Consider the following 27,806-nt stretch of genomic DNA (forward strand, 5'->3'; position numbering starts at 1 on the left):
GGCGGGACGCAGAGAGACGGGAGAGGAAGCCGAGGTGGCGCTCGGCCTGGGGTTGCGTGCCTGGTCGCGGGCGCGCTCGGACGCCACTTGCCACCCTGGCTGCGCAGGAGCGGCGGCCGCGCGCGCAGGGGGGATGCTCCCGGCCGGCCGCAGCGGCGATGAGCCGGCCGCGCAGGTGAGGCGGCCCCGGTAGCTCCGGGGTGGGGGTGGGGGGCAGGGATGTGAGTGGCCCCAGTGAGGTGGCACTTGGCACCCCAGTGTGTCGGGAGGCGGCCCTGGCCGGCCGGGCGGGGGGAGGTGACCCCTGCAAGTCCTGATAGACCCCTGCAGCCCTGGCGATCACCACGCCGCTCAGGGGAGGTATTTCCCCGGAGATCGCTCTTTCTGGGGGGACTTGACCCCGGGGGTCGGGCTGAGTCATGACGTTCAGTGGTCCGGGGGAGGTGGTAGCGCTGTTCTAGTGGTGGCCCTTTGAAGGAACCAACATCAGACGGCCCTAGGCCTCTTAAGAAGGCCCGAGCAAAGGTCTGTGCCTCCACCTACACCCCGTTCTCTGAATGGTGACCCCCCCCCAACCATGTGTCAATTCCATCTGTCACTCATGCCACAGTGTTTGTCATTCCTGTTCTCTCTAGTGCGACGCAGAAAGCAACGAGGAAAGGAGGCACTCGGAGGAGGAAAGTAAGCCACCTGCACCCACCTTAGCATTGGGCACCCCACCATCCCTCATCCCTCCAGACTAGCCTCCCGGGCGCCTGCCTCCCAGGGAGGGGCCTCGCTGTTGCCCTTTAGATAAAGTTTCCCCACACACACCGTGTGCTCGCATGGTATACAGTGTTGATTATGGTTATTTGTGTGTGCTTGTCTTATGGGTGTGATTGTCTTTCTAAAGTGGTGGCATATGGAAGGCTCTGGGACATAACTCTCCCTGACCCCTTCCTACGCGGCAAGAAGTGGGATGGTCACTGGAGGTCTTTGTCCCTGACGCTGGGTTCCAAAGATTTGGGCCCCGGCCTGTTATTTTATTGAAGCATCAACTTACTAAACATCAGGAATTTAGAGGGGCTAACCACTTAGGAGAGATGGCCCGTGTGCCACATTCAAAGGAGTCAAGTGATCATTATTTGGTCACACTTAAAATCTTCAATGAATATCTGATTAAAAGTCCCTCTGGGGGCTGCAGAGATAGTACAGTGGGCAGGTTGCTTGTCTAGTTTGTGGCTGACCCAGTACTGCTTATGTTCCCCTGGCACTGCCCAGAGGGATCCCTGATCACAGAGCTAAGAGTAAGCCCTGAGCACAGCTGGACGTGGTCACAAACAACAAACAAAAATGTTTATCCAGCATGAGGAGTGTCACTCGGTTAGAAAATCTGCTTTGCTCTTAACTCTATACAATTCCCAGCACCACATAAAAAATGAACAAGTAGGGACCAGAGCAATAGTACAGTGGGTAGGGCATTTGCCTTGCACACAGCTGACCTGGGTTTGATCCTGGGCACTCCATATGGTACCCTGAACCTGCCAGGAGTGGTCCCTGAGCACAGAGCCAGGAATAAGCTCTGAACATTGCTGGTTGCTCCCCAAATAAAAACAAACAAAAAGAACAAAAATAAATTTTAAAAAGTTGATGTGAAATGAGCATAATGGGTAACTTGGTTCCTGGACTTGGACTTGACAAAAAAGAGGGACAAGGCCAGCACTACCATTTCCTACTTTTGACAGCAACAACTGGCTGGGAAGTGGAGGTTTGTCATTTTACTGTCATACCCTGAACATCACAGGCATATGGAGAAGAGTCTCTAGGGACTCTGAAAGTTTGGAGATTTACTGGGAAAGAAAGGAGAAAGCATGTAGCAGCTATTTAGTAGGTGAGAAGAGAATTTTGGCGCTGCTGACCAGGGCATGAACATGGGAGTGGAGTAGTCAGGAGAGGAGGGGTACCTCCACACCCAGGTGGCTCTGGGAGTTAGGCTTGTCCTCAGCATTGCCTGCTGATAAGAGTCTGCTCAGAAAGAAAGCTGTCACTACTCATGGCACTCATCATAGTTGGCACAACTTAGCTCCTCTTTCTTGAAAGGTTTGAAAGTGCCCTGTACCTCCCAGGTAAAACTTTCCCGATTCCACCTTTGCCCCATGCCCAGGAAATTCACGCCTACAGAAACGTCATTTTAGTGGAATGATATATGTGGACTTTGTCCTCCTCCGGAGGCTTGGTCATCTTCTTTGCCATTAGGAGGGCTCTTAGCAGAGAGAGAGAAGGAGAGAAGGAGAGATGTAAGATCTCCCAAATCACCTTTATGTCATTTAATTCATTTTAAACAATTTTTTTGGCCTTTGAGCCACACCTAGCTGCACTCAGGAATCATTCTTGGTGGTGCCTGGGAAACTCTGTATATTGCCTATACTATCTCTCTGGCCTCCTGGTCCCTCAACCTCAAGAATCTCAATTGACTAAGAATATATTATTTGGGGGTTGGAGTGCTAGTCCCGTGTTGGCTATTAACCCGAAGTGTTTTAGGCTTCATCAGTGAATTGCCCCTTTTCCTCCTCCCAGCAAAGCTCACAGTGCTCTTATGAGCATCCCTAATCCCCTGAGTTTATCTGTAACCTTTCCTTTGTGTTTTACACTTCATTGTCACAGTTCCCCAAGTCAGTCTTGGTTTATAAGCCAAAACTTTCTGGTAATTCTGGATTTTGTATTTGTAGTGAATTACTTGCTTTTCTATTTCCCCTGTAGCCTTTTTATATTTTACTATAGGGCAATGCTCTTTGGTTAAACACAAAGACCACTAATACTATGCTCCTAATTTGGGGGAGTTGATTGACTCTGAAATATATCTACTCTTGGGCATAATTACTTGGTCATAATTACTTGACTCAGGCTTCAGTTGCAATAGTTCCTAATACCCCAAAAGGGAGGTTCTGCCGTGGGACTGGGGTGGACCCAGGGTGAGTGGCAATGCTATCCCAACATCAAAATAGTACATTCTAGAAAGGAAAAATACATGATTTTTTTTTAAAGAATTTTTTATTTTACTTTCTTTTCTTTTCACACCCAGCGATGCACAGGGGTTACTCCTGACTCTGCACTCAGGAATTACTCCTGGCAGTGTTCAGGGGAGCATATGGGATGCTGGGAATGAACCTGGGTTGGCCTCGTGCAAGGCAAATGCGCTACCCGCTGGGCTATCTATCCAGCCCCCCTTATAAATATTTTGTGTTTCTTTTAACACCATAGTAATTGGTGGTAATGAATAATTGTATTTTTTTTTGTATTAGGTGACAAAAATATTGTGACTCTTGATGAAAGTGAACAAGTCAACAAAGAAACAGATAATTGTGATCTCTCTGCTTACGTGTCTGCTTTCATAGAAAAGGAGGTTGGAAATGACCTTAAATCTTTAAAGAAACTTGATAAGCTTATAGAACAGATGACGGAGAGTAAAATGCAGTTGGAAGAGCAGGCAAGTATTAACTTACTGTAACTATATCGACATGCTCATTATAACTGATATAAATTTAATCACAGTTGGGAAGTGGACAATACAACATTGTGACCAAATACTGATCATTTTTAAATGTTTAATAGGTTTTCAGTAGCTGCAGTATTCTATTTTATAAGTTATGTGCAAGACAGAGTTCTTACATGATTTATACTTTTTAGTATTTTATTTATTTTTTGGTTTGGCGGCCACCCAGCGGTGCTCAGGGCTTTCTCCTGGCTCTGTCGTCAGGGATCACTCCTGGTGGTGCTTGGGGGACCATATGTGGTTCCAGGCATTGAACTCAGGTTGGCTGAGTGTAAGGCAAGTGCTTTACCCACTGTGCCACGTCTTGGGCCCTTCCTTTTACTACTTTGGTTTGCTTTTTATTCTATTTTATTATTATTTTGCAAACCTAGGGCCTCAAATATGCAGGGCCAGTGCTCTTTTGCAGAACCTCATCCCCAGCTTTTGAGTCATGTCGTATCTCAGAAACACTGATGGTCCTGAGCGAGCCCAGGGAAAGTTCCATGCAGGTTACTCCTGGCTCTGCACTCAGGGATTATTCCTGCTGAGTTAAAAAATGGTCCTTCGTGTATAATAATAATAAAATAAAAAACAAATCAAAGTACTGAAAGAAAGGGCCCGAGAGGTGGTACAGAGGGTAAAGCATTTCTTCAGTTTAAAGCGTTTTTGTTAATTTTGTTTTGGGGTCACAACCTACAGTACTCAGGCTACTCCCCACTTGATGTTCATGCATCAACTCCTGGCATTGCTTGGGACCTTGACAAAGGATGGTGCAGGGCTTCACCTCACAAAGCATGTGCGCACCAGCCCTGTGAGCCACTCCTGGCCTCCGTGAAGTATTTCTATAAGTGAGTTTTATGGTAGATAAAAATATTATAGCAGCATCCTGACAAATTCCTTACACATGCTTTCATAGAGCACAAACGTGAACCTAAGTGTAAACATTATAAACATTATCGTAATGGATGTTCCGGGTGGTTGGCAAACCAGCGATTTATTTTCTTTTTGTTTTTCTGTATTCCCAAGTTTTTTCTCCTTATGGTGAATGTATTTTTGGGTCACATCCAGCAATGCTCAGGGGTTACTCCTGGTATTTCTCAGAATTCCTCCTGGCGGTGCTCGGGGCACCATATGTGATGCTGGGAATTGAACCTGGGTTGGCCACGTGCAAGGCAAACACCCTTCCTGCTGTGCTATCGCTCCAGCCCCTAAAAGAAAGAATTTTTTTTTTTGGGGGGGGTCACATCTGGCGATGCACAGGGGTTACTCCTGGCTCTGCACTCAGGAATTACTCCTGGTGGTGCTTAGGGGACCATATAAGATGCTGGGAATCGAACCCGGATCAGCCACATGCAAGGCAAACGCCCTACCCACTGTGCTATCGATCCAGCCCCTAAAAGAATACTTTTTTTCTTTCTTTGTCACACCTGGCGATACACAGGGGTTACTCCTGGCTCGTGCACTCAGGAATTATTTCTGGCGGTACGCAGGGAACCATATGGGATGCCGGGAATTGAACCTGGGTCAGCTGTGTGAAAGGCAAACACATTGCAAGCTGTGCTATTGCTCCAGCCCCCAAAAAATATTTTTAAGAACCTAATGTGGGCTGAAGCTATAGTAGAGCAGGTAGAGAGCCTGCCTTGCATGTAGCTGACCCAGGTTCAATCCCCAGAATTCCATATGGTCCTCCGAGCACCAGCAGGAATAATTGAGTGCTGAAGGCTGAAATAGGAGTAACCCTGAGCAATGCCAGTTGTGGCCAACCCCCCCCCAAAAAAAAAAAAATCCTAATGGCTGAGCAGGTTGGAGAGATTGCAGTAGAGCAGGAATGGTTGTTTGCCTTGCACACATCCAATCCCTGGAGCCTCATATGACTCAGCAAACACTGCCAGGAGTGTGGAGCTAGGACTAAGCCCTGAGCACAGTTAGGTGTATGCACCCTCAAAAAATATTTTAAACAACAACAACAACAACAACAACTACCACGAAACCACAATTCCTAACAAGTATAGTCTTTAAAAAGAAAATTTGTGTGTCTCTGAGTTGTCAAGGATAGAAGATTTGTGTTGTGTTAACTACTAAATTATATCAAGTGGACCCTTGTGTGGGCCATCTTAGGTTGTCAACCTTCTTAGGTTCTCCCATCTCTGGCACCTCAGTCCCCCGCACCCCCCCTGCACCCCCCCCCCCCAACTCTCCTGCCTGAGCACTGTCTCTGCTGCTACATTCTAGCTCCACCTTATCCATTCTAGCTCCACCTTATCCACTCCTGCAGAGCAGTTCTGGAGGACTCACCCCTGCTTGTACAGGTGCCTGCCCAAAGGCATGCTCTCTAGCCCACCTGCAGTCCTTCCACCGAAGCTCCCCTGTGCTACTTCTCCCCTCAGCTGGTCTTCCGGATTCTCCCCAAGACACCTACCTCACTTGGCCTTTATGCCATTTCTGTTGTCAGAATCCCACAGTCGTCCACGGCAACATTCTTCAAGTTTCCATGTGTGGGCCCGTGCTGGTTGCAGGCGTAGAAAGGTTGAAACCCCACCAGCCTGCACTCCCGGTCAGAACCGCCGGTCCACACACTCACCCAATGAACAGGTGCTGGTGCCAGGTGTAGACGGGCTGGAGAGCACTGTTTCCTGGCAGCGGGCACTGTGAGCTGGTCTTTCACCCTCTCCACACTTGCCTCTTCTTGGTTCCTCTGGAGTCTGCTCTGTGCTCTTGGAGCCGTTCTGGACTCTGCTGCTATTCTCTCACCATGACTGAGCTCTTCCTTCCTTCTGCTTGCCTCGCCCTCTTCCAGAAATTCCTGAAAACTCCCCTGCCATAAGTCCACCTAGGCCATACCAGGGCCATACACCTCAAAACTCTGCTACTCAGAATCGGGGGGATTTGGGTCTGCCCTACACCCAGCCAACCCAGGTTGTTCAATCCTCTGCATCCCCTATAGTCCCCTAGCACCCCTGGGAGTAGTTCCTGAATGCAGAGCCAGGAGTAGCCCTGGGCGCTGCTGGGAGTAGCCCCCACACCAAACCAAACCAAAACAGAATGGTGGGGGGATTTGTTAGAAACACAGAATCTGGGGCTGGAGCGATAGCACAGCGAGTAGGGCATTTGCCTTGCACGCGGCTGACCCGGGTTCGAATCCCAGCATCCCATATGGTCCCCTGAGCACCGCCAGGAGTAATTCCTGAGTATAGAACCAGGAGTAACCCCTGAGCATCTCCAGGTGTGACCCAAAAAGCAAAAAAAAAAAAAAAAAAATAGAAACACAGAATCTAAGACATACTTCACACCTACTTATAGTCTTTCAACTATATATCATTACACCTAGCGCCTCTCTACTACTGCACTGAGAACTGTTGATTTGCTTCATCTCTAGCGGAATGTAAAGGATAGATGTTGCATCTTTTTTTGTGTGTGTCTGATTCTTCCTAGCACAGTGTCTGTGCAGCAGAGTCTCTTAAGAGTGTTGGTTGAGTTGCCTAGTATTTGTGTATGTTTTTTCCACATACTACAGTAATTCATTGAATAAAGTCCATATATAAGAATAGTATCCATATATAAAAATAGTATCCATATAAAAATAATATCATCCTTCCAAGTCAGTGATTCTCAGCCTAGCTTAAGTCAGAATCATGTGGGGCGTGGGGGGTTGGAGCCATAGCACAGCGATAGCACACTTGCCTTGCATGCAGCTGACCCAGGTTCAGTCTCCAGCATGGAGCCCTGCTAGGAGTGATCCTTGAGCACAGAGCCTGGAGTAAGTCCTGACCACTTCTGGGTATGACACTGACCCCTCCCCCTTGAAACAAAAAAGAAAGAATCAAGTGTGGAACTTGAAAAAAGAATTTGTAGGTTTTTAGACCATACATGGTGATGCTCAGGGGCTATTCCTGGTCCAGTACTTGTGATAGTACTTTGGGGGAACATGTGCAGGGACCCCTGAATGTGCTTTCTAGTCTCTCACATGGGAGACTGTTGTAAAATACAGATAACCCAGCTTTAGAATTAGTTTCGTTTGCTAGAGGGAAAATAGCTAATTGATACAGCATGTTGGTGTTCTCTGGATTCATCGTCCAAAAGTGGGTCCCTTCATGAAGGAAGGTACAGTGAGGCTTACCGGGGGCCAGTGTGACACACCTGACCCTACCACTCTCCAAATTTAACATTTCATGTTTAGGTTTGTTGGTACTGGATGCAGAAATCAGCCCTTTCATTGACAATTTTCAGTTTTATCAAACGCCAATTATGCATTTTGAAAATAATGAACTAATAAAGGTTATGAAAGTTTCATCTGATTGCTGCTGTTGTTTATTTTGGCGTGGTTAGGTACTTACAATTTCGTCAGAAATCCCTAAAAGAATTCAAAGTGCCTTAAAAAATGCAGAAGAATCAAAGCAATCCCTTGATCAATTTCTGGAGCAAGAAACTCATCTGCTCAGTTCCATTAACAGCCATCTGCAGACCGCACAGCCCTGGATGGATGATCTTGGGGCCATGATTAATCAAATTGAAGAGATTGAACGGCATCTCGCTTACCTTAAATGGATTTCGCAAATTGAAGAGCTAAGGTAAAATGGGTCTCTTTGTTCTCATAATTATTATTTTCCTCTGAGGTTCTGTCTGAGAGAGCGCATGCAAACCATTAAAATAATTGTGCTAATTAAAGATTATAATAATATAATTTTACCAGTTGTTATGAAAATAGCATTATTATTATGAATGAACATAAACTTTTCAGGAAGCTTAATTTGCATGTGAAAGAAAGCAAGCTAAGTAAAAAATTTAAGTCCTATAGTTGTATTTTGAACATAGTTTTTAAAACCCTATTATTTATAATGTTGATTAATAAAACGCCCTACAATGTATTATTATTCCTCTTTGTTTCTCCTATTTGTTTCATTTTCTTTCTTTTGTGTGTGTGAGGGGGAGGGGATTGCATTAGAGCCACACCCAGCGATACTCAGGGATCAGTCCTAGCAAAGCTTAGGGCATATGGGATACTGGGGATCGAACCCAGGTGAGCTATGTGCAAGGCAAGTGCCACAGCCACTGTACTATTTTCTTTAGCCCCTAGAAAAAATTAGTTTTTTTAGTTTGGGAGGTATAGGTTTTAGAACATGGCTTCCCAGCATGTCAAATTATACTATTTCAGTTTTTCTGTCTTTTAATTATTCTTACTTTTTGGTTTGGGGTCACACATTAGTGGGTGCTCAGGGCTTTCTCCTGGCTCTTTGTTCAAGGGATCACTCCTGGTGGTGCTCAGGGGACTATATGTGGTGCTGGGGATCAAGCCCCAGTTGAATGTATACAAAGCAAGCACCCGGGCTGGAGCGATAGCACAGCGGGTAGGGCGTTGGCCTTGCATGCGGCCGACCCGGGTTCGATTCCCAGCATCCCATAAGGTCCCCTGAGCACCACCAAGGGTAATTCCTGAGTGCAGAGCCAGGAGTGACTCCTGTGCATTGCCGGGTGTGACCCAAAAAGAAAAAAAAAGCAAGCACCCTACCCATTGTACTCTCTCTCCAGCCTGTTTTAATTATTCTTGCTTCAAACCTGTCTGCAACCATTAATATCAGGAGGACTTGAGGGGAAAACATTATCTGAGAATATTGTTTGTTTGCTAATTTGGGGGGCCATATATGGCCATGCTCAGGGCTGTCTTTGCATTTAGCAATCACTCTTGGCGGGGTTTCAGGGAAACATACTGGAACATACTGGGTGCTGGGGATTGAACCTGGGTCAGCTGCATGCAAGACGAGTGCCTTTTCCACTTTACTATCTCTCCAGTTCCATATCATTTTCTCCTATTTTCCTCAAGAATTGAAAGATTTACCTATCACTGTAGCACTGTCATCCCGTTGTTCATCAATTTGCTCGAGCAGGCACCAGTAATGTCTCCATTGAGACTTGTTGTTACTGTTTTTGGCATATCGAATATGCCACGGGCAGCTTGCCAGGCTCTCCGAGAGGGACAAGAAATTGAACCCGGTTGGCTACATGCAAGACAAATGCCCTACCTGCTGTGCTATCACTCCAGCCCACCCAAAAAGCAAAAAAAAAAAAAAAAAAAGAACACAAGGAGAAATAACCCTTATAGAATTAGAAATCTTGATTTTGCCTATATAAGTTTTGCATGTACTGAAAAAGTAATTTGCCTGAGGTTATGGGGTTACTAGTGATCCTAGAAGTTAACTTAAACTTTTTAGAACTTCTCATTCTTGTTCATATAAATTATTTGCAGTTAATTAATTTAATTAATTTTAAACACTTATTTTACTTCATTTCTCCTTGCTTCTCTAGAAGGAATAATAACCTTTTATAGTAAAATAAGTTGTTTAAAAGCTTTACTATTGTAGTTGCCAAAATAATTGATTAACTAAGAAGGGACTTTGGTTATGGATAACCTTTTTTCTGATGTCTTAATTGTTTAAAAGAGAAACATGCCCCGGGGAATTGTATTAGAAATAGGAATTAAATTCATAATCAACTAGGACACAGTAATTTCTCTTTTTAATAAAGTATTCTTTCCCTTAGGTCTTTTGTAATACATCTATTTCTAGCTTTCTTTTTGAGCTTCTGAGATTTTCCTCATTTTCTAATTTCCCTCTAATGACCTGATTTTTATTCTGTAATACTTTCTTGTGGGAAAAAAAAGAAAAGTAATTTCTTCTTTCTAGAACTTGGACCTTTATAGTCATTCTAATTCATGAGTGCTGTAATACAGCAACATCAGAGCACAATGAATGAACTCTCTTTCCCTAATTTTTCCTATGCCTTAAATATCATTCATGTTTCAGTTTTATAAGTGGATCTATTTCATTCTAATAAAATAGGTTTGTTTGCTTGTTTGTTTGTTTTGTTTTTCGACCACACCTGGTGGTGCTCAGGGCTTACTCATGGCTCTGCATTCAGGGATGGAATCATTCTGTTCCCAGGTTAGATCCCTGGCATTCCATATTGTCCCGATACAGAAAAGTGGCCAGGAGAAAAATAGTGAGAGAATAAAGGTAGGGTATGGCCATAAAGGATGCCAGAAATAAAATAATGTCAGTATGAGCTTAGGATCTTTGTTGATGCCCCAAAGAGTGACACCAGAAAACAAAACAGGTTCAAGGAAGGCAGACAGGACAGATGCCAGTGTCTCATGGCACACAGGCCAGTGGGGTACATGTCCCTTAGGACAGCCCTGGGTGAGGCACACTGAAAGCACTACCCCAAACCAGAGTCCCAGTCACCTAAAGGCCTGGCAGAGCCGGGACAGGAAACCTCAGAGGCTGCCTTGAAGGAGAGCACTTGCTTCAGATGTCCTGCAGGGGGTGCTCCTGAGCTGAGAGTCATGATGTAAAAGGTTACATTTGGTTTCTTAATCTTATAAAATAAATGACTTTAGGTAGGGAATATTTTTTTTTTTTTCTTTTTGGGTCACACCTGGCGATGCACAGGGGTTACTCCTGGCTCTGCACTCAGGAATTACCCCTGGCGGTGCTCAGGGGACCATATGGGATGCTGGGATTCGAACCCGGGTTGGCCGCGTGCAAGGCAAACGCCCTACCCGCTGTGCTATCACTCCAGCCCCAGGGAATATTTTTAATCGAAAGGAACATGTCAGTTTCCATTTGGCTTTATGGACTTAAGTATGCAAAACTGCGGCTCATGGCTAAATTAGTCCTGAAGACTTTCTTTAGCTGTTTTAAGGAATTTGATGAGTAAATTTAATTTTTAATTTTTTTAATTTTTTATTTATTTTATTTTTTTTTGTAAATTTAATTTTTAAAAAACTTTTATTGGGGCTGGAGCGATAGCACAGCAGGTAGGGCGTTTGCCTTGCACGAGGCCGACCCAGGTTCAAATCCCAGCATCCCATATGGTCCCCTAAGCACGGCCAGGGGTAGTTCCTGAGTGCAGAACCAGGAGTAACCCCTGTGCATCGCCAGGTGTGACCCAAAAAGCAAAAAAAAAAAAAAAAAAGATTTGGACTAACATTCTAGCACGGCAACATTTAGCTGCAATCTCTGGATGGGGTCTATGTTTTCTCAGTGAGCCTCAGTCCCCTCCCACTTGCCTTATCTTTTTCCAGAGGCTGGCGGGGATGGGAGCATGGTGGCTTTGGGACCACATCTGGCTGTGCTCAGGACCTTGCTCAGGATTGAACTCCTGGCTCTGTGCACAGAGATCGTTCCTGGGGGTGCTCAGGAGACCACATCTGGTGCCAGGGATTCCACCAGAGTCGGCCACTTCCACAGAAGGAGCCTAGACCCGAGTACCATCTCTCTGGCTCTCTTTTTTTGGTTGCATTATTGGTGAGTAATGTGCTTACTAATGTCAGTAATGTACTTTGCCATGTTTTGTAGTGATAACATTCAGCAGTACCTAATGACCAACAATGTCCCAGAGGCAGCCTCTACTCTGGTCTCCATGGCAGAACTGGACATTAACCTTCAGGAGTCATCTTGTACTCATCTTCTTGGTTTCATGAGGTCCACGGTTAAATTCTGGCATAAAATTCTCAAGGATAAACTCACAAGGTAAGGAATTTGTCCGTATTTCATGATAATTGAATGTGACGGATACTTGGTGATTGCTCTATCATGCTGAAATATGTTATTTTTCTGTTACAGTGATTTTGAGGAGATTTTAGCACAGCTTCATTGGCCATTCATTGCAACCCCTCAGTCTCAAACTGTTGGCTTAAATCGACCAGCTGTTGCCCCGGAGATATACAGTAACCTGGAGACATTGTTTATTCAGCTTCTGAAACTACAAACCTCGTATCTTTGTTGGAGTTAAAAAACCAAAAAAGCTGAACTCATTAAATTGTCCTTTTTCTGCAGTGGATTTGTGGCTAGAGAGTAAAACTTTTTTTTTTGAAAAGCAGCCAAGATGCCAAACAGGATTGTAGGATTTGGACTTGATCTATAGATACCTGTGAACAATATATTGGTCTCAGAGTAAATTGCATACGGGGGTGCGGTGGTTATTAGGAGCTGTGAAATACATGACTGACACAACTTTGCATCACCTCTAAGTCCCTTGGGATAGTTAAAAAAAAAATGACAATTGGAAAGTCATAGTTCAAATGATTATGTGCATGCTTTGTATGTCAGATGCCCTCATGATCCCCTGAACACTATGGATAGGACCCCAAGAAAGGGGAGAGAGTAACTGGTGTAAGCCTTAGTAACCGTGGTGTGTATGCATGTCTGTATATGTGTGTGTGTGTGTGTGTGTGTGTGTGTGCACGCATGTGTGTATATAAGCCATGCCTGTTCTTTTAATTCCTTTCCTTGACTTTACTATGTCAGAGATGAATTACTTACTGAGCCAAAACAACTGCCAGGAAAATATTCTCTTCCCCCATCCCCTCCTGTCATTCTGCCCATCCAAATCATGCTGACCCCGCTGCAGAAAAGGTTCAGGTATCACTTCCGCGGAAACCGACAGACCAATGTCATAAGCAAGGTTTGTTTTGCTCTCTTGTCCTTGGGCTTTTACTCAGAGAAAATGGCAATTTGACTCTATTCACATTATTTTTTCTCTTGTTGAAGGAGCTAATTTCTTCTCTGTCACTGCCCCAGATATATGTGGGGACTTGTGTTGATATACTGTAGGGACCAGTTCACTCAACTCCAATTCCTCATTTTCCTTTTACTACTGTAGCATTTACTATGAAACCCTTAGGGCTGGGTCCTTATCTCTCACTGTGCATATCAGACCCACAGCAATACCCAAGCCACATCTCAGTCCCATTTTATGTTTTATGTATTTGGGTTTTTGCTTTTGTTTTATGGTCACACCCAGCAGTGCTCAGGGCTAAGTCCTGGCTCTGTACTCAGGGCTCACGTCTTAAGAGATTCAACTCAGATCCAGGATTGAACCCTGATCAGCCGTGTGCAAGGCAAGCGCGCTACCCACTGTCCTGTCTCTCCAGCCCTCGTTTCGTATAGTTTAAAGAGCTAGGTTTTATATTTTTATATATACGTATATACATATAACATTGTAACTTACAGAGTTCACTGATTTAACCTTTATTTCCGGAATTTGTTGGGAATACCTGGGAAATAATTGTTATTGTTAATCCTGGTATAAGTTTAGAGTTTATAGTAGAGATTCTACTATTATGTGGGAATTTTCAACTAAGTTTTGTTAAGTGCTGTGTGTATACAGTTAGACATTTAGTTGTAACTTTTTGGTTGAAATTACTTAATAATTCTGTTTTACTTCCTTCCATAGCCTGAATGGTACTTGGCGCAAGTGCTTATGTGGATTGGGAATCACACTCAATTTCTGGATGAGAAGATTCAGCCAGTACTAGACAAAGCAGGCTCTTCAGTCAATGCAAGGGTAAGAGACACAGTTCTGGGGCCAGAGTGATAAAACAGTGAGTAAAGGAGCTTGCTTTGTATGCAGCCAACCCAGGTTTGATCTCTGGCACCCTGTATAGTCCACTGAGCCCTGCCTGGAGTGATCCCTGAGCATCGCTAGGTATGCCTACCCCCCCAAAAAATAGAGAGAGAGATAGTTCTGAGCATTTCCATTTGAGAACTGTGTGTCCATGAATAACTTCTCACTTATAGTATGTCATTTACAAGATAAAGAATTTATACGTAACTATTTCTTATGCTATGCTTTTTTTTTTTTTTTAGCTTGAATTTTCTCGAGGCCTCATGATGTTGGTGCTTGAGAAGTTAGCAGCTGATATTCCCTGTCTGCTCTATGATGATAATCTCTTCTGCCATTTAGTGGATGAGGTGCTTCTGTTTGAGAGGGAGCTACATAGTGTGCACGGCTATCCTGACACTTTTGCTAACTGTATGCATATTCTCTCAGAGGAGTCCTGCTTTCAGAGATGGCTGACGGTGGAAAGAAAATGTAAGTACTTCTCTGGCCAGAGGGAGAAGAGAGATGCCTCTTTGCATGTGTGTGTATAAACTTGGGGTGCTTTTCCCCTCCAGTTCTGGGTCAAATAAGGCCACATAAATATCCTCTCAGGAAATCCTCATATTTTTCAAACTTTTCTTTTCTGGAACTGTATTCATATGTTTCTTGAATGGAATATTATAAAATATTCCACTCAAGAAACATATGGAATATTCTAAAATATTCCACTAAGAAACATATGAATACAGTTCCAGAAAATATATAAATACAGTAAATATATGTGTACAGAAACATACACAGTTCCAAAAAATATTCTAAAAGCCATTGGATTATAGAGTTAACTTTTTTGGATTTTACATACGTAGAGTATTTTTATTTTTAGTAGAATAATTCTGGGTAAAGTTTTTCTAACCCATAAAATTATTTTGGAGATTTTGGGTAGAGGTTGAGGGACGTCTGGATGTCTCAGAGCACCTACTGTGTGACTTTGGGCCCTCTTAGTGAACCACTGGATTTTTGGCTGAGAATTGCTGGGAGCGGCCTCCTGAATCCTTGAGTACCATGTGGGAGTTTACCACCACAACCACCACCCTCCAAAACAAGGGAAAGAAAGAAGTCTTTTTGTTTTGTTTTGTTTTGTTTTTGCTTTTTGGGTCACACCTGGCTATGCACAGGGGTTACTCCTGGAATCACTCAGGAATCACTCAGGAATCACTCCTGGCGATGCTCAGGGGACCATATGGGATGCTGGGAATCGAACCCAGGTCGGCCGCGTGCAAGGCAAATGCCCTATCTGCTGTGCTATCGCTCCAGCCCCAGAAGTCATTTTTTAAAAAGCTGTGAACTGAAACATTGATAAGAGGGACTAGGTAGATAGTATAGCAGGTAAAGTGCTTGCCTTATACATAGTTGACCCGTGGTTTGATACCGGCACCAAATAAGGTCCTCCAAGCATCACTAGTAGTGATCCCTGAGCACAGAGCCAGGAGTAAGAAGCCCTGAGCATCACTGGGTAAGATGTAAGAACAAACAAATAAAAAGTAAGATTGAAAAGTTAGGAATGACTGTTAACCATTTAATTGAAGAAGCTTTTTTTCTGCCTATCAGTTGCTCTTCAAAAAATGGACTCAATGCTTTCATCAGAAGCTGCCTGGATTTCACAATACAAGGATATTACTGATGTGGATGAGATGAAAGTTCCAGATTGTGCAGAAACTTTTATGACACTACTCTTGGTTATAACCGGTAAATACAAAAGGGGGATGTGTGTGTTGGGTGTGTGTGTGTGTGTGTGTGTGTGTGTGTGGGGTTAGAGGAGACTTCGGGCCACATGGCTGTGTCAGGGTCTATTCCTGGCTCTGTGCTCAGAGGACCATCTGCAATACCAGGGCCTTCAAATGGATGGGAATTAAGCGCCTTAACCTCTAACTATTTCTCCGGCCCTTTCTAGAACATATTAAAGATACTTCAGGTATTTGAGGGGGGCTGGAGCAATAGCACAGCGGGTAGGGCATTTGCCTTGCACGCGGCCAACCCGGGTTCAATTCCCAGCATCCCATATGGTCCCCTGAGCACCACCAGGGGTGATTCCTGAGTTCAGAGCCAGGAGTAACCCCTGTTTATCGCCAGGTGTGACCCAAAAAGCAAAAAAAAAAAACCAAAAAAAGATATTTAAGGTATTTGAGGGGCTGGAGAGATAGTACAGTGAGTAAGGTGCTTGCCTTATGTGCAGCCAGCCTGAGTTCAATCCCCGGCAGCCCATATGGTCCCCCCAGTCAGGAGTGCAGAGCCAGGAGTGAACCCTAAGCACAACGAGGTGTGACCCTCCCCAAAATAAAAATACATTTTATTTTACTTGTAAATTGTGTATGCATTTTTTTAAACTAATTCAAATTGTGCATTCCTTTTTAAAGAAGATATATGTAATTTTTTTTTAATTTAAATGTTTATTGTGGGGATTGATGGTACTCAGAGGCTTTTTGAGTGAGCACCTTTGCTCCCCCAAAAGATGTCTTTGAAAAAACAGAGTGATTTTGTGTATAAATTTCTTTTTTTTTTTGCTTTTTGGGTCACACCCGGCGATGCACAGGGGTTACTCCTGGCTCATGCACTCAGGAATTACTCCTGGCGGTGCTCAGGGGACCATATGGGATGCTGGGAATCGAACCTGGGTCGGCCGCCTGCAAGGCAAATGCCCTACCCGCTGTGCTATTGCTCCAGCCCTGTACATAAATTTCTTAAGCCTTAGAAACAATTTGAAATGTTGATACGGAGTGGAATGCCTGGATCTTACGTATACAGTTCAGTGAGTTTTGATAAATATTTCTGAGAAACCAGTGACCTTAGAGAGTATAGAAATAGATCAGTTGTTGCCGGGGTATATAGTTCAGCATAGAGCACTTGCCTTGCAGGTATGAGGTTTTGCAGCATGAAAGAGAGAGAAAGAGAGCATGAAGGGAGAGGGAAGATAGATTCTTATAGATTTATTGTTGTTTTTTGTTTTGGGGGGCCACGCCTGGCTTTGCTCAGGGATTACTCCTGGCTCTGTGCTCAGGGATCACTCCTAGTGGGCCCAGGGGACCCTATACGATGTCAGGGATTGAACCCTTATCAGCCACATGCAAGGCAAGCACCTTATCCACTGTACTTACCTCTAGCCCCGGAAATTGATTTTTTTGACAAAGGCACCAAAGCAAAGTCAGTAGGGGAAACTTGTAACTATGTCCTGGGCAGTTCTAAAAACCTTCATATGTCTTATTAACTTTCTCTACAGACAGGTATAAAAATCTTCCCACAGCTTCCCGAAAGCTGCAGTTCCTGGAGTTACAGAAGGACTTAGTGGATGATTTTAGAATCCGATTAACTCAGGTGATGAAAGAAGAGACTAGAGCTTCCCTGGGCTTTCGATACTGTGCGATTCTTAATGCTGTGAATTATATCGCCACAGTCCTAGCAGATTGGGCTGACAATATTGTAAGTTAATGTGCTTTTATATTAAGTAGTATATTAGTAGTTTGGGCAATTTTATCTTTTGTATAGTCTTATCACAAGCAAAAACTGCACTGTCATCCTGTCGTTCATGGATTTGCTTGAGTGGGCACCAGTAACGTCTCCATTGTGAGACTTGTTGTTACTGTTTTTGGCATATCGAATACGCCACAGGTAGCTTGCCAGGCTCTGCCATGCGGGTGGAATACTCTTGGTAGCTTGCTGGGCTCTCTGAGAGGGACTGAGGAATCGAATCTGGGTCGGCTACATGCAAGGCAAATACCCTACCCGCTGTGCTATTGCTCCAGTCTACCAGCAGAAACACAAAACAACAATTAGGCCAGCCTTAGGAAGTACGGCGTATTTTTCCTTCATCAGTTCCAAAACTGTTGAATAGTCCTGCATTTTCACCATTAGAGAAGAAAGTCCACTTTGTCATGAAATAGTGTTATGTTTATAATATGAACTTTTGTTTCTCTTTAGCTTTTGTTTTGTGCGTGTTTTGGGCCACCCCTTACTGTGCTCAGGGCTCACTTTTTTTTTTTTCTTTTTGGGTCAAACCCAGCATTGCGGGCTGGAGTGATAGCATAGCGGGTAGGGTATTTGCCTTGCACTCGGCCAACCCGGGTTCAAATCCCAGCATCCCATATGGTCCCCTAAGCACCGCCAGGAGTAATTCCTGAGTGCAGAGCCAGGAGTAACCCCTGTGCATCGCCAGGTGTGACCCAAAAACCAAAAAAAAAAAAAACAAACAAACAAACAAACCCAGCATTGCTCAGGGGTTACTCTTGACTCTGCACTCAGGAATTACTGTTGGTGGTACTTGGGAGACCATATGGGATGCCAGGAATTGAACCCGGGTTGGCTGCATGCAAGGCAAACCCTACCCACTGTACTGTCGCTTCGGCCCCTCAGGGCTCACTCTTGATGCTGCTCAGGCATCACTCCTGGAGGTGCTCAGGGAACCATGATTGATGGTGGTGGGGATCGAGTCTGGTGTGTGCAGGGCAAGACCCTTAATCCCTGTATGATCTCTCTAACATGCCTCTCTAGAATTTATAGTTGGGAAATATCCAATGCATGGCAATTACTATTCCAGAAAAAGCTAAGATTAATTAATGGTGTAAAATTCAATAAAATCCTGGACTTTCTAATTTTAAGAAGTATTCATTTAGTTCCAATATTGTTTTTGTTGTTATTGTTACTTTTGTTTTTTGGTGTTTTTTTTGGTGGGGGGACCGTACTGGAAGATGCTTAGGGATTATTCCTGGATGTGCACTCAGGAATTACTCTTGGTAGTGGTTGGGATCCATATGGGATGCCAGGGATCGAACCAGGGCTGGCTGCATACAAGGCAAGCTCCATACCCACTGTACTATTTCTGCAGCCTGACATTGCTATATTTTCTACTGAGCATTTTTTGTCTCGTTTTCATTTTGCCTTGGGCCACACCCAGCAATACTCAAGGCTTTTTCCTGACTCTGCACTCAGGAATCATTCCTGGCAGGGCTTAGGGGATGACATGATTAGCCTGTTAGAGATGGGATGCCAGGGATCAAACCCATTTGGCTGCACACAAGGCAAGTGCCCTTACCCTCAGAACTCTCTCTCTGTCCCCCTGCTGAGTCTTTTTAATAGTATAAAGCAAATTGTCATTCTTTATTCTTATGCCACATGACCTAAAGAGGGCCACATTCTTAGCTTCAACAAAGGATGGAACATCATTAAGTATTTAATTATACTGTATTCTAAGAAAAAAGAATTGGTGGGACTGCCTTGCATGTGGCCAACCTGGGTTCTATCTTCGGCATCCCATATGGTTCACGGAGCACATGCAGGAGATTGCAGAGCTGGGAGTAATCTCTGAGCATTGCCAGAGGTATTATCTATCCCCCAGAAAAGAAAAAGAAAAGTGAATTGGCTGTTCTCTTATTCTTTTTTTTTTCCCCCTTCTTGGATCATACCCTGCGATGCACAGGGGTTACTCCTGGCTCTACACTCAGGAATTACCCCAGGTGGTGCTCAGGGGACCATATGGGATGCTGGGAATTGAACGCGGGTCGGCCTCGTGCAAGGCAAACGCCCTACCCGCTGTGCTATCACTCCAGCCCCTGTTCTCCTATTCTTAGAAAATTTATAACCCAATACTAAATTAACTGTGTCCTCCGAAGTCTGCTTGTTGGATCTTCAAATCAGAAATCAATTCTGTATCCTGTTACAGTACAAATTCTATTTAACATCAAAAGTCTTTTAATTATCTTCCTAGGCTCTCAGCCTATGAATGCTATACCTAAACATCATTGGAACTGTTGTTTTATTTAGTTGGAAAAAGTGGACAGACTATCCAGCCATTCAGACACAGGACTTTTGCAGCTGTAGCTGAGAGAACTCAGACTCATACTGGCCGAGTGCGGTGGAGTGAGGCTGTCGTTTGCATTAGGCGGATTAGACAGGGCTTTATAAGAAGTTGTTTGTTTCTGGGGTCAGAGAGATAGACAGCAAGAGGCAACTGGTTCAGTCTTGGCACAAAAGATGGTCCCAGGAACCCAAGGAGTGCTCCCCACACACAGATCCCAGAAGTAAGCCCTGAGCACTGCTGCATGTGGCTCAAAAACCAAAAATAAAATGAAATTGTTCCTTTTTGACTTCCTGTGCAAGCAGGCTCTGGGTGATAGGACTGTAGGTAGCTCCAGGAGCATATGGCCCATCGGCCTCTCTCTCCGGAGAGCTCCAGCAGAAATGCCAAGGGGATGCTTGCCATCTCCATCCCGAACCAATCAATGGTGTGACCACGCCAGTCCCTGATTAATGGACGTTTGTTCTTCATCTTTGGATAATTATTCACAGCATTGTTTTCCTATAGTGCAGAGGGGAAAAATGATACAAATGCACATAATGTTTTTTGTCTTCAGTTCTTTCTGCAGCTTCAACAGGCGGCATTGGAGGTCTTTGCAGAGAACAACACCCTGAGTAAGCTGCAGCTGGGGCAGCTGGCCTCGATGGAGAGCTCTGTCTTTGATGACATGATTAGCCTGTTAGAGCGTTTGAAGCATGACATGCTCACTCGTCAGGTGGACCACGTTTTTAGAGAAGTTAAAGAGGCCGCCAAGCTCTACAAAAAAGAAAGGTAACTCTTTTGTTTGTTTGTTTGTTTGTTTGTTCTTGTAAGTCAGCTCTCCATTCCAGTTTGGAAAAAGTCAAAAGGTGACATAGAACCAGATTTCCAAGGTAGCTACATTAGCACAGCTGTTAACCTTTGGGACTCCGAATGTTCTGATTGGTTGTTTGGTTTGGGGGCCACCCCCCTGAGGGTGGTGCCCAGGCTTTACCCCTGGCAGGCTCGGGAACCATATGAGGTGCTGGGACCAAACTCAAGTTGACATGTAAGGCAACCACCCTACCTGCTGCACTATTACTCCAGCCCCTATATTTTGATTATTTTAGATAGAAACCTTACTAAAACACATTCAGATATTCTTCATCAAAAAACAAAACAAAACAGGGGCTGGAGCACAGCGGGTAGGGCGTTTGCCTTGCACTCGGCCCACCAGGATTTGATTTCCAGCATCCCATATGGTCCCCTGAGCACTACTAGGAATAATTACAGAGTGCAGAGCCAGGAGTAACCCCTGTGCATCACCAGGTGTGACCCAAAAAGAAAAACAAAACAAAACAAAAACTGATCATAATTGAACCCTCTGGTGTGATAGAGGAACAGAGAACTGGCGTATGGTATGGCATGGGATGGCCTCGCCTGCCCCCATCTTAGAAAGTCAGATGCTGGGGCTGGAGACATAGCACAGCGGGTAGGGCGTTTGCCTTGCACGTGGCTGACCCAGGTTTAATTCCCAGCATTCCATATGGTCCCCCGAGCACCGCCAGGTGTAATTCCTGAGTGCATGAGCCAGGAGTAACCCCTGTGCAACGTTGGGTATGACCCAAAAAGAAAAAAAAAAAAAGTCAGATGCCCTGTATCACCCTGTGTTTGCATACAGTGCACATTTCATCCCATGGCCATCATGGCACGTGCTCTCCCGTTCCCTGCCCCAGGCTGAGCTCCTGGGAGCAGGCAGTTTCTGTCCTCAAACACATTGAGTACTTAGAATCATTTGGGAAGTATGCCATTTATTTTTGCTGAAAAATTAAGAGCATAAAATCAACTGATGTCTAAAGTGCTGATGGTTTACTTTTTTTTTTTTTTTTGCTTTTTGGCTCACACCTGGCGATGCACAGGGGTTATTCCTGGCTTTGCACTCAGGAATCAGTCCTGGCGGTGCTCGGGGGACCATATGGGATGCTGGGAATCGAACCCGGGTCGGCCGCATGCGAGGCAAACGCCCTACCCACTATGCTATCGTACTAGCCCCCTGATGGTTTACATTTGAACTGCTTTATTTTAGTAAGTCATTTTAAAATTGAGGCATTAAGGGGGCTGGAGCGATAGCACAGCGGGTAGGGCATTTGTCTTGCACGCGGCTGACCCAGGTTCAAATCCCAGCATCCCATATGGTCCCCTGAGCACCGCCAGGAGTAATTCCTGAGTGTAGAACCAGGAATAACTCCTGTGCATCGCCGGGTATGACCCAAAAAGCAAAAAAAAAAAAATTGAGGCATTAAAAAAAGTATCATCCTCATTAAACAATACTTGAGAGCTAAAGTTTAGAGGGACATTTGGAATCAGAGAGATAATACAGAGGTTAAGACCCTTAGTTTGCTGGTAGCCAATCCTAGTTCAGTCTGTTTCGATCCCTGGCACTGTCTATAGTCCCCTAAGCATCACCAGGAGTGATCCCTGAGCAGTCAGGAGTAGCCTCTGCACCAGCAGGTGTGCCCCCCCCCAAACCAAAAATAAATGAAATAAATAAATATATATACATATATATATACATATATATATATATACATATATATATATATATGTCTTTCCCTTCTGTTCTCTTGTTGTTGTGATAACCAGGGGTACTATGTGCTAGGTTGTGATGCTCACATTGTAGCTGCAGTGTTTACCTGGCATAACACTCGATTGTGGTGCTCAAGCCTGTTCCAGCTGTAGTGCTTGCTGGGGTTGTACTCCTGGCCCAAAGGTGCTCACATATCTTTCGCTGGTAGTGCTTGCACATATCTGTACCAGGAGAACTCAGTTGCAGTGCGAAGGCGTGAGCTAGCAGAACTACCAGTACCACGTTTGGCACATGTAGGCACAGGGGATCAGACCCATGGCATCAGGCTTACAAGGCAGGTAGGTGTTTCTGCCGCTGAGCCATCCCCAAGCCCGGGGTATGTTTATTTTCTGATAGAGCTTTCAGTGTTGGGCTGTACGTGTTTTCTTCTCCAGAGACCCTAGGACAGTACACTTTCCTAAATTGTGGATGGTTTGCCTTGGGGCCAGAGCTTCATGGGCTGAGTACATGGTTGGCATGCAGGGCCCTGGATAAAGCCCAGCACTTACACGCTCCTGAGTTCTCCTGGGACCAGCTCCTCTAGCACAGTGCCAGAAGTAGCCTGTGAGCACTGTCTGATGTGGGCTCCCACTGTCCCCAGATTTATTGAGGCTGGGGAGATATCTCAAGTAGTAGAGCACGTACATCATGTGTGACGCCCTCAGTTCAATCCCGGGCACTAGAGGCTCCCCTAGCACCACCTGGTGTTTAGAATATAGTTTGCTTATCCATTTGTTAGAATCTTAAATCTTTTGTTTTAGGGTTACATCCAGCAGTGCTCTGAGCTTATCCCTGAACCTGTGCTCAGGGATCATTCCAGGCAGGGCTTAGGGGACCCTATCGGGTGCCAGGCATCAAACCTGGTCGCCTACATGCAAGGCCAAACCAGTGAACTACCTCTCCGGCCCCCAAATTCTTAAAGCTTAAATTCTTAAGATACAAAGTGATGAAAATGTTTATAGCAGGAGTGAAGGTGCTGCAGGTAATGCTGCATGTGCTTTTTATTTTCCCAGGTGGCTGTCCCTGCCCTCTCAGTCCGAGCAGGCCGTCATGTCCCTGTCCAGTTCAGCATGTCCCTTATTGCTCACGTTACGAGACCGTTTGCTTCAGCTGGAACAGCAGCTGTGCTTTTCCTTATTTAAAATTTTCTGGCAAATGCTTGTAGAGAAGCTGGATTTGTACATCTACCAAGAAGTAAGTAAAAGTGGATGGCATCTTAGGTTTGTGGCGATGAATATGCAGCTGTCACATGAATTGTTTTGTCTTCCAGATCATTCTTGCTAATCACTTCAATGAAGGAGGAGCTGCTCAGTTGCACTTTGATATGACTCGGAATCTTTTCCCTTTGTTTTCCCACTACTGCAAGAGACCAGAAAACTATTTTAAACAGTAAGCTCAATTATTTAACAATTAGTAGTGATGTATCAGATTGCTTGAAGAGGTTGATCCCTTTAAAAAAAATACAACATGGGGGCTGAAGCGATAGCACAGCGGGTAGGGCGTTTGCCTTGCATGTGGCCGACCCGGGTTCGATTCCCAGCATCCCATATGGTCCCCTGAGCACCTCCAGGGGTAATTCCTGAGTGCAGAGCCAGGAGTAACCTCTGTGCATTGCCAGGTGTGACCCAAAAAAGAAAAAAAAAATACAACAAAAACTTTAGGGTTTAGGGGGCCAGGGAAAGAGTAAAGCAGGTAAGGAGCTTGCCTTGCATGTAGCTTATCCCATTTTGACCCTCAGCACTGCATAGGATACTCCAAGCACAAGCAGGAGTGACCCCTGAGCATAGAGTCAGAAATGCCCCTGAGCACCATTTCGGATGACCTATCAGATATTAGTGATAGTGCAGTCGGTAAGGCAATTTGTCTTGCATGCGGCTGACCCAGGTTCAATCTCCAACATCCCATATGGTCCCCTGAGCCCAGCCAGCAGTAATTCCTGAGTACAGAGGCAGGAGTAATCCCTGAGCATTGCCAGGTGTGACCCAGAAAGCAAAATCAAAAAAAACATTTTCTATATCAGCTATTAATATTTGAGATATCAGCTAAGTTTTGCCCTCATTTCCGGAGAAAATAACCAGCACAAATTATTGCTCTTTATAATGGATTATAGGTACTCTGTGTGACATAGCCTGTGCTAGGGCAGATATTGTCTGTTTCTAGGGACTCAAAATCAACTTTAGGGTTCCAATGATGTTTGGCGGAATACAACATCAGTTAAAACTTATAAATGTGGGGCTGGAGTGATAGCATAGCGGGTAGGGCGTTTGCCTTCCACGCGGCCAACCTGGGTTCGAATCCCAGCATCCCATATGGTCCCCTGAGCACTGCCAGGAGTAATTCCTGAGTGCAAAGCCAGGAGTAACACCTGTGCATCGCCGGGTGTGACCCAAAAAGAAAAAAAAAACTTATAAATGTTCATTGTATTCTAAAATAACATGTGACCAATGAATCAAAAGTTTATCAACTTAATCAAAGTTTATGAACATAATCAAAAGGTTATGAATATATATGTTAAACTTTGTGCATTTGGTTTACTACTCCTAATAGGCTTGTTACTAGGCAGATAAATATGTCCCATAAATGTAAGAAATTTAAGATGTGTTTAGTACCTGATAACGTACCAGCCTGAAGAAAAAATATTTTTTAAATAATTGACATTAATTTTAGTTCAAATTATATAAATATGTCAGAAGGATTTTTGGTAATTTTAAAAATCATTGATTTAAAAATCTGAATTATTTAGGGCTTCTAATATTACAAAGTGTTCCTTCTAAATTTACTATGAAAGAATTTTTTTTCTTGTCTCAACAAGATAGTTATTCGGTTTTGTTCATTTTTCTTTTTCTGTGACTTTTATTTTATGCTTCTTTTGATTGTTCTGTTTTGTTTTTGGGTCACACCTGTCAGTGCTCAGGGGCTGTACCTGACAAGCTGTTTGAGGATCTTATCTGTGTTTAAGAGACTCTTAGTACCAATTACTGTATTTTGGGAAATAATAGATTACATGTTACATAATTAAATAAGCGATGATCCTATATTACCTTATAATAAGCTAATGAGATATAAACTGAACACACATTTACTTATTTTTTTTAATTAATTTATTTTTTAAATTAGTGAGTCACCGTGAGAATACAGTTACAAATTTACCCATTTTTGTGCTTGTGTTTCCCTCATATAATGTTCGAGAACCCATCCCTCCACCAGTGTCCATTCTCCACCACCAATGAACCCAGTATCCCTCCCACCCTCTAATCCTGTCTCCTCCACCCCACCCTGCCTCTGTGGCAGGGTATTCCATTTTGTTCTCTCTCTCCTTTTGGGTGTTGGGGTTTGCAATAGGGGTAATGAGTGGCCATCGTGTTCAGTCTCTAGCCTACTTTCAGCATGCATCTCCCTTCCCACGCGGGATCTCCAACCACATTTTACTTGGTCTTCCCTTCTCTATCCGGGCTGCCTTTCCCCCAGCATGTGAGGCCAGCTTCCAAGCCATGCTACGATTCTTGGGTGTTAGTCTCCTACTCTGTTATTTTATATTCCACAGATGTGAACACACATTTAATCTTAACATTTTCCAAAGGCTAAATAATAAATACCTAAGCTTTGATTGTGGGATCTGCACTAGCAATGTATACACATTATTATGTTTCTGAAAGTGAAATTGTCATTATTTGACTGTTCATACAGTGTGAAAGAGGCCTGCATCGTCCTGACCTTGAACATCGGCTCTGCCCTCCTCCTGAGAGACGTCCTACAGTCGCCTTCCGAGCAGCCTTCCGCTGAGGCAGCACTGAATGAAGTTGGAATTTACAAACTGGCACAAAAAGATGTTGAGATCCTACTTAATTTGAAGACAAACTGGCCTAATACTGGGAAATAACGCATCAAATTTTTTCATTTTAGGTTTTGTGACTTTTTTTTTTTTAGCCACAAGGACAGAAATCAATTGGATTTCAAGTTGTGTGATATCATTTTAAACAAATGAAACTGAAGACTTTATAAAAATCATTTATTATTTTGGACTTACAGTGTTATTAAAATGTGTTCCAGATCTTGATGGTCCTGTCGTTCCTAAGAAAACAAAAACAAAAGTAGAAACTCAGAGGTTACAAAAATGGAGTTGTCCTATTTCCAGATATAATTGCTGTTTCTTAAATAAGTTTTAAGAATAGAAATAATAAATTATAGCCCAATTTTTAGAAAAAATTATTTAGATGCATATATGTACAAAATGTCTGTGTCTAGTTTATTACTATATTTACTATTAAAAAAGCCACATTTTCCAAAAAACTCACAAATTTTGATGAGCTGCAAATATGGCTCAAAGACCTGGGGTGCATGCTTTGCATGTAAGAGCTCCAAGTTTGGATCCAAACACCCAGGTATAATCACACACACCACAGTCTTCCCCAAAAGAGGAAAATGTATTTTGATATGACTAATAATACAGCTGTTCTTATTTTCCTCAAATGTCCTATGTCCTTCCATTTCGAATACTTCCTTTGGAGGGGCCAAATAGTACAGTGGGTAGGGCACTTGCCTTGCATGCAGCTGACCCAGGTTCCATCCCCAGCACCCCAGATGGTAGCCCAAGCCCACTAGGAGTGATCCCTGAACACAGAGCCAGGAGTAAGCCCTTATCATGGCTTGGTGTGGCCCAAAAGACAAAAGCAACCTCCTTGGACCAAGGATATGACTAAGTAGCTAAGGTCTTACCATGCATGTCAGAGGCCCAGGATTCAATCCCAGCACAACAAAAACAAAGAATAAAAATCCAATGCTTTCCATACAGCAGTGGGAAGTTCCTTTAAAAAAATTTTTTTTTTCCTTTTTAAAAAACTTTAAAAAAATGTTTTAGTTAAAAAAATTTCATGTAGTCACCATGGGACTGACTAATTATTCATGATTAGGTTTCGGATACACTGTCTTGACACTGATCCCTACAGCAGTGTCTACTTTCCTCTATTAATATGGGCTATTTCTCCTGTACTAATGGCTTTTTCAGCCTGAGCACCCACCTACAGTCTTCCAGCTAGGAAATGTAATTAAACATTTACATAACTGATGATGAGATGGGAACCTTAGATTTTTCTTTTAATTTTGGGGCCCACCACCCTGCGGTGCTCAGGGCTTCCTCCTGGCTCTACCCTCAGGAATCACTCTGGCAGTACTCGGGAGACCATGTGGGATACTGAGGATTGGACCTGGATGGCAAGTGCAAGGCAAGTGTCCTACCTGCTGTAACATCACTCCGGCCCCTAGATTTTTTTTTTCCTAACCACCTTGGCCTTAGACTGTACTAAGTAATAGCTTGAATAATAAAACCTTGACTATTAAATAGTAGTCTGAATAGTCAAACTGTTAAGCATACTGAGCTATATTAACAAGAGGGTTTCTACAACGATCAAATTTGTGGAATCCCACCCCCCCACACACATTTAGCCTTTAGTTAGTTCATGTCATTCCATAATATCTTTTTTGGGGGTAGG

General features: G+C 43.9%; 2 protein-coding genes across 3 annotated transcripts in view; one reads left to right on the forward strand and one right to left on the reverse strand.

Moving 5' to 3' along the window:
* On the forward strand, window positions 1-26,368 carry RINT1 (RAD50 interactor 1). 2 transcript variants are annotated; one of them, XM_004602119.3, is made up of 15 exons: window positions 1-175; window positions 636-681; window positions 3,282-3,466; window positions 7,838-8,079; window positions 11,863-12,036; window positions 12,130-12,279; window positions 12,814-12,970; window positions 13,742-13,852; window positions 14,155-14,380; window positions 15,497-15,634; window positions 17,163-17,362; window positions 20,290-20,504; window positions 23,331-23,511; window positions 23,588-23,706; window positions 26,005-26,368. In XM_004602119.3, exons 1-15 carry the CDS (start codon window positions 134-136, stop codon window positions 26,195-26,197), a joined length of 2,379 nt encoding a protein of 792 aa, XP_004602176.2. In that variant the 5' UTR covers window positions 1-133; the 3' UTR covers window positions 26,198-26,368. The 2 variants fall into 2 exon arrangements, with proteins under 2 accessions (XP_004602176.2, XP_054990792.1); XM_055134817.1 differs by lacking the exon at window positions 636-681 and having other exon boundaries at window positions 49-175.
* The window catches only part of EFCAB10 (EF-hand calcium binding domain 10), a 5,843-nt gene continuing 4,346 nt past the window's right edge, over window positions 26,310-27,806 (reverse strand). Inside the window, exon 4 of the mRNA XM_055134830.1 lies at window positions 26,310-26,388. Within this exon, the coding sequence (XP_054990805.1) occupies window positions 26,352-26,388 (37 nt within the window). The 3' untranslated portion in view covers window positions 26,310-26,351. The remainder of the gene's footprint in view (window positions 26,389-27,806) is intronic.

Source organism: Sorex araneus, chromosome 1, assembly GCF_027595985.1.
Source record: "Sorex araneus isolate mSorAra2 chromosome 1, mSorAra2.pri, whole genome shotgun sequence".
Taxonomy (NCBI): Eukaryota; Metazoa; Chordata; class Mammalia; order Eulipotyphla; family Soricidae; genus Sorex; species Sorex araneus.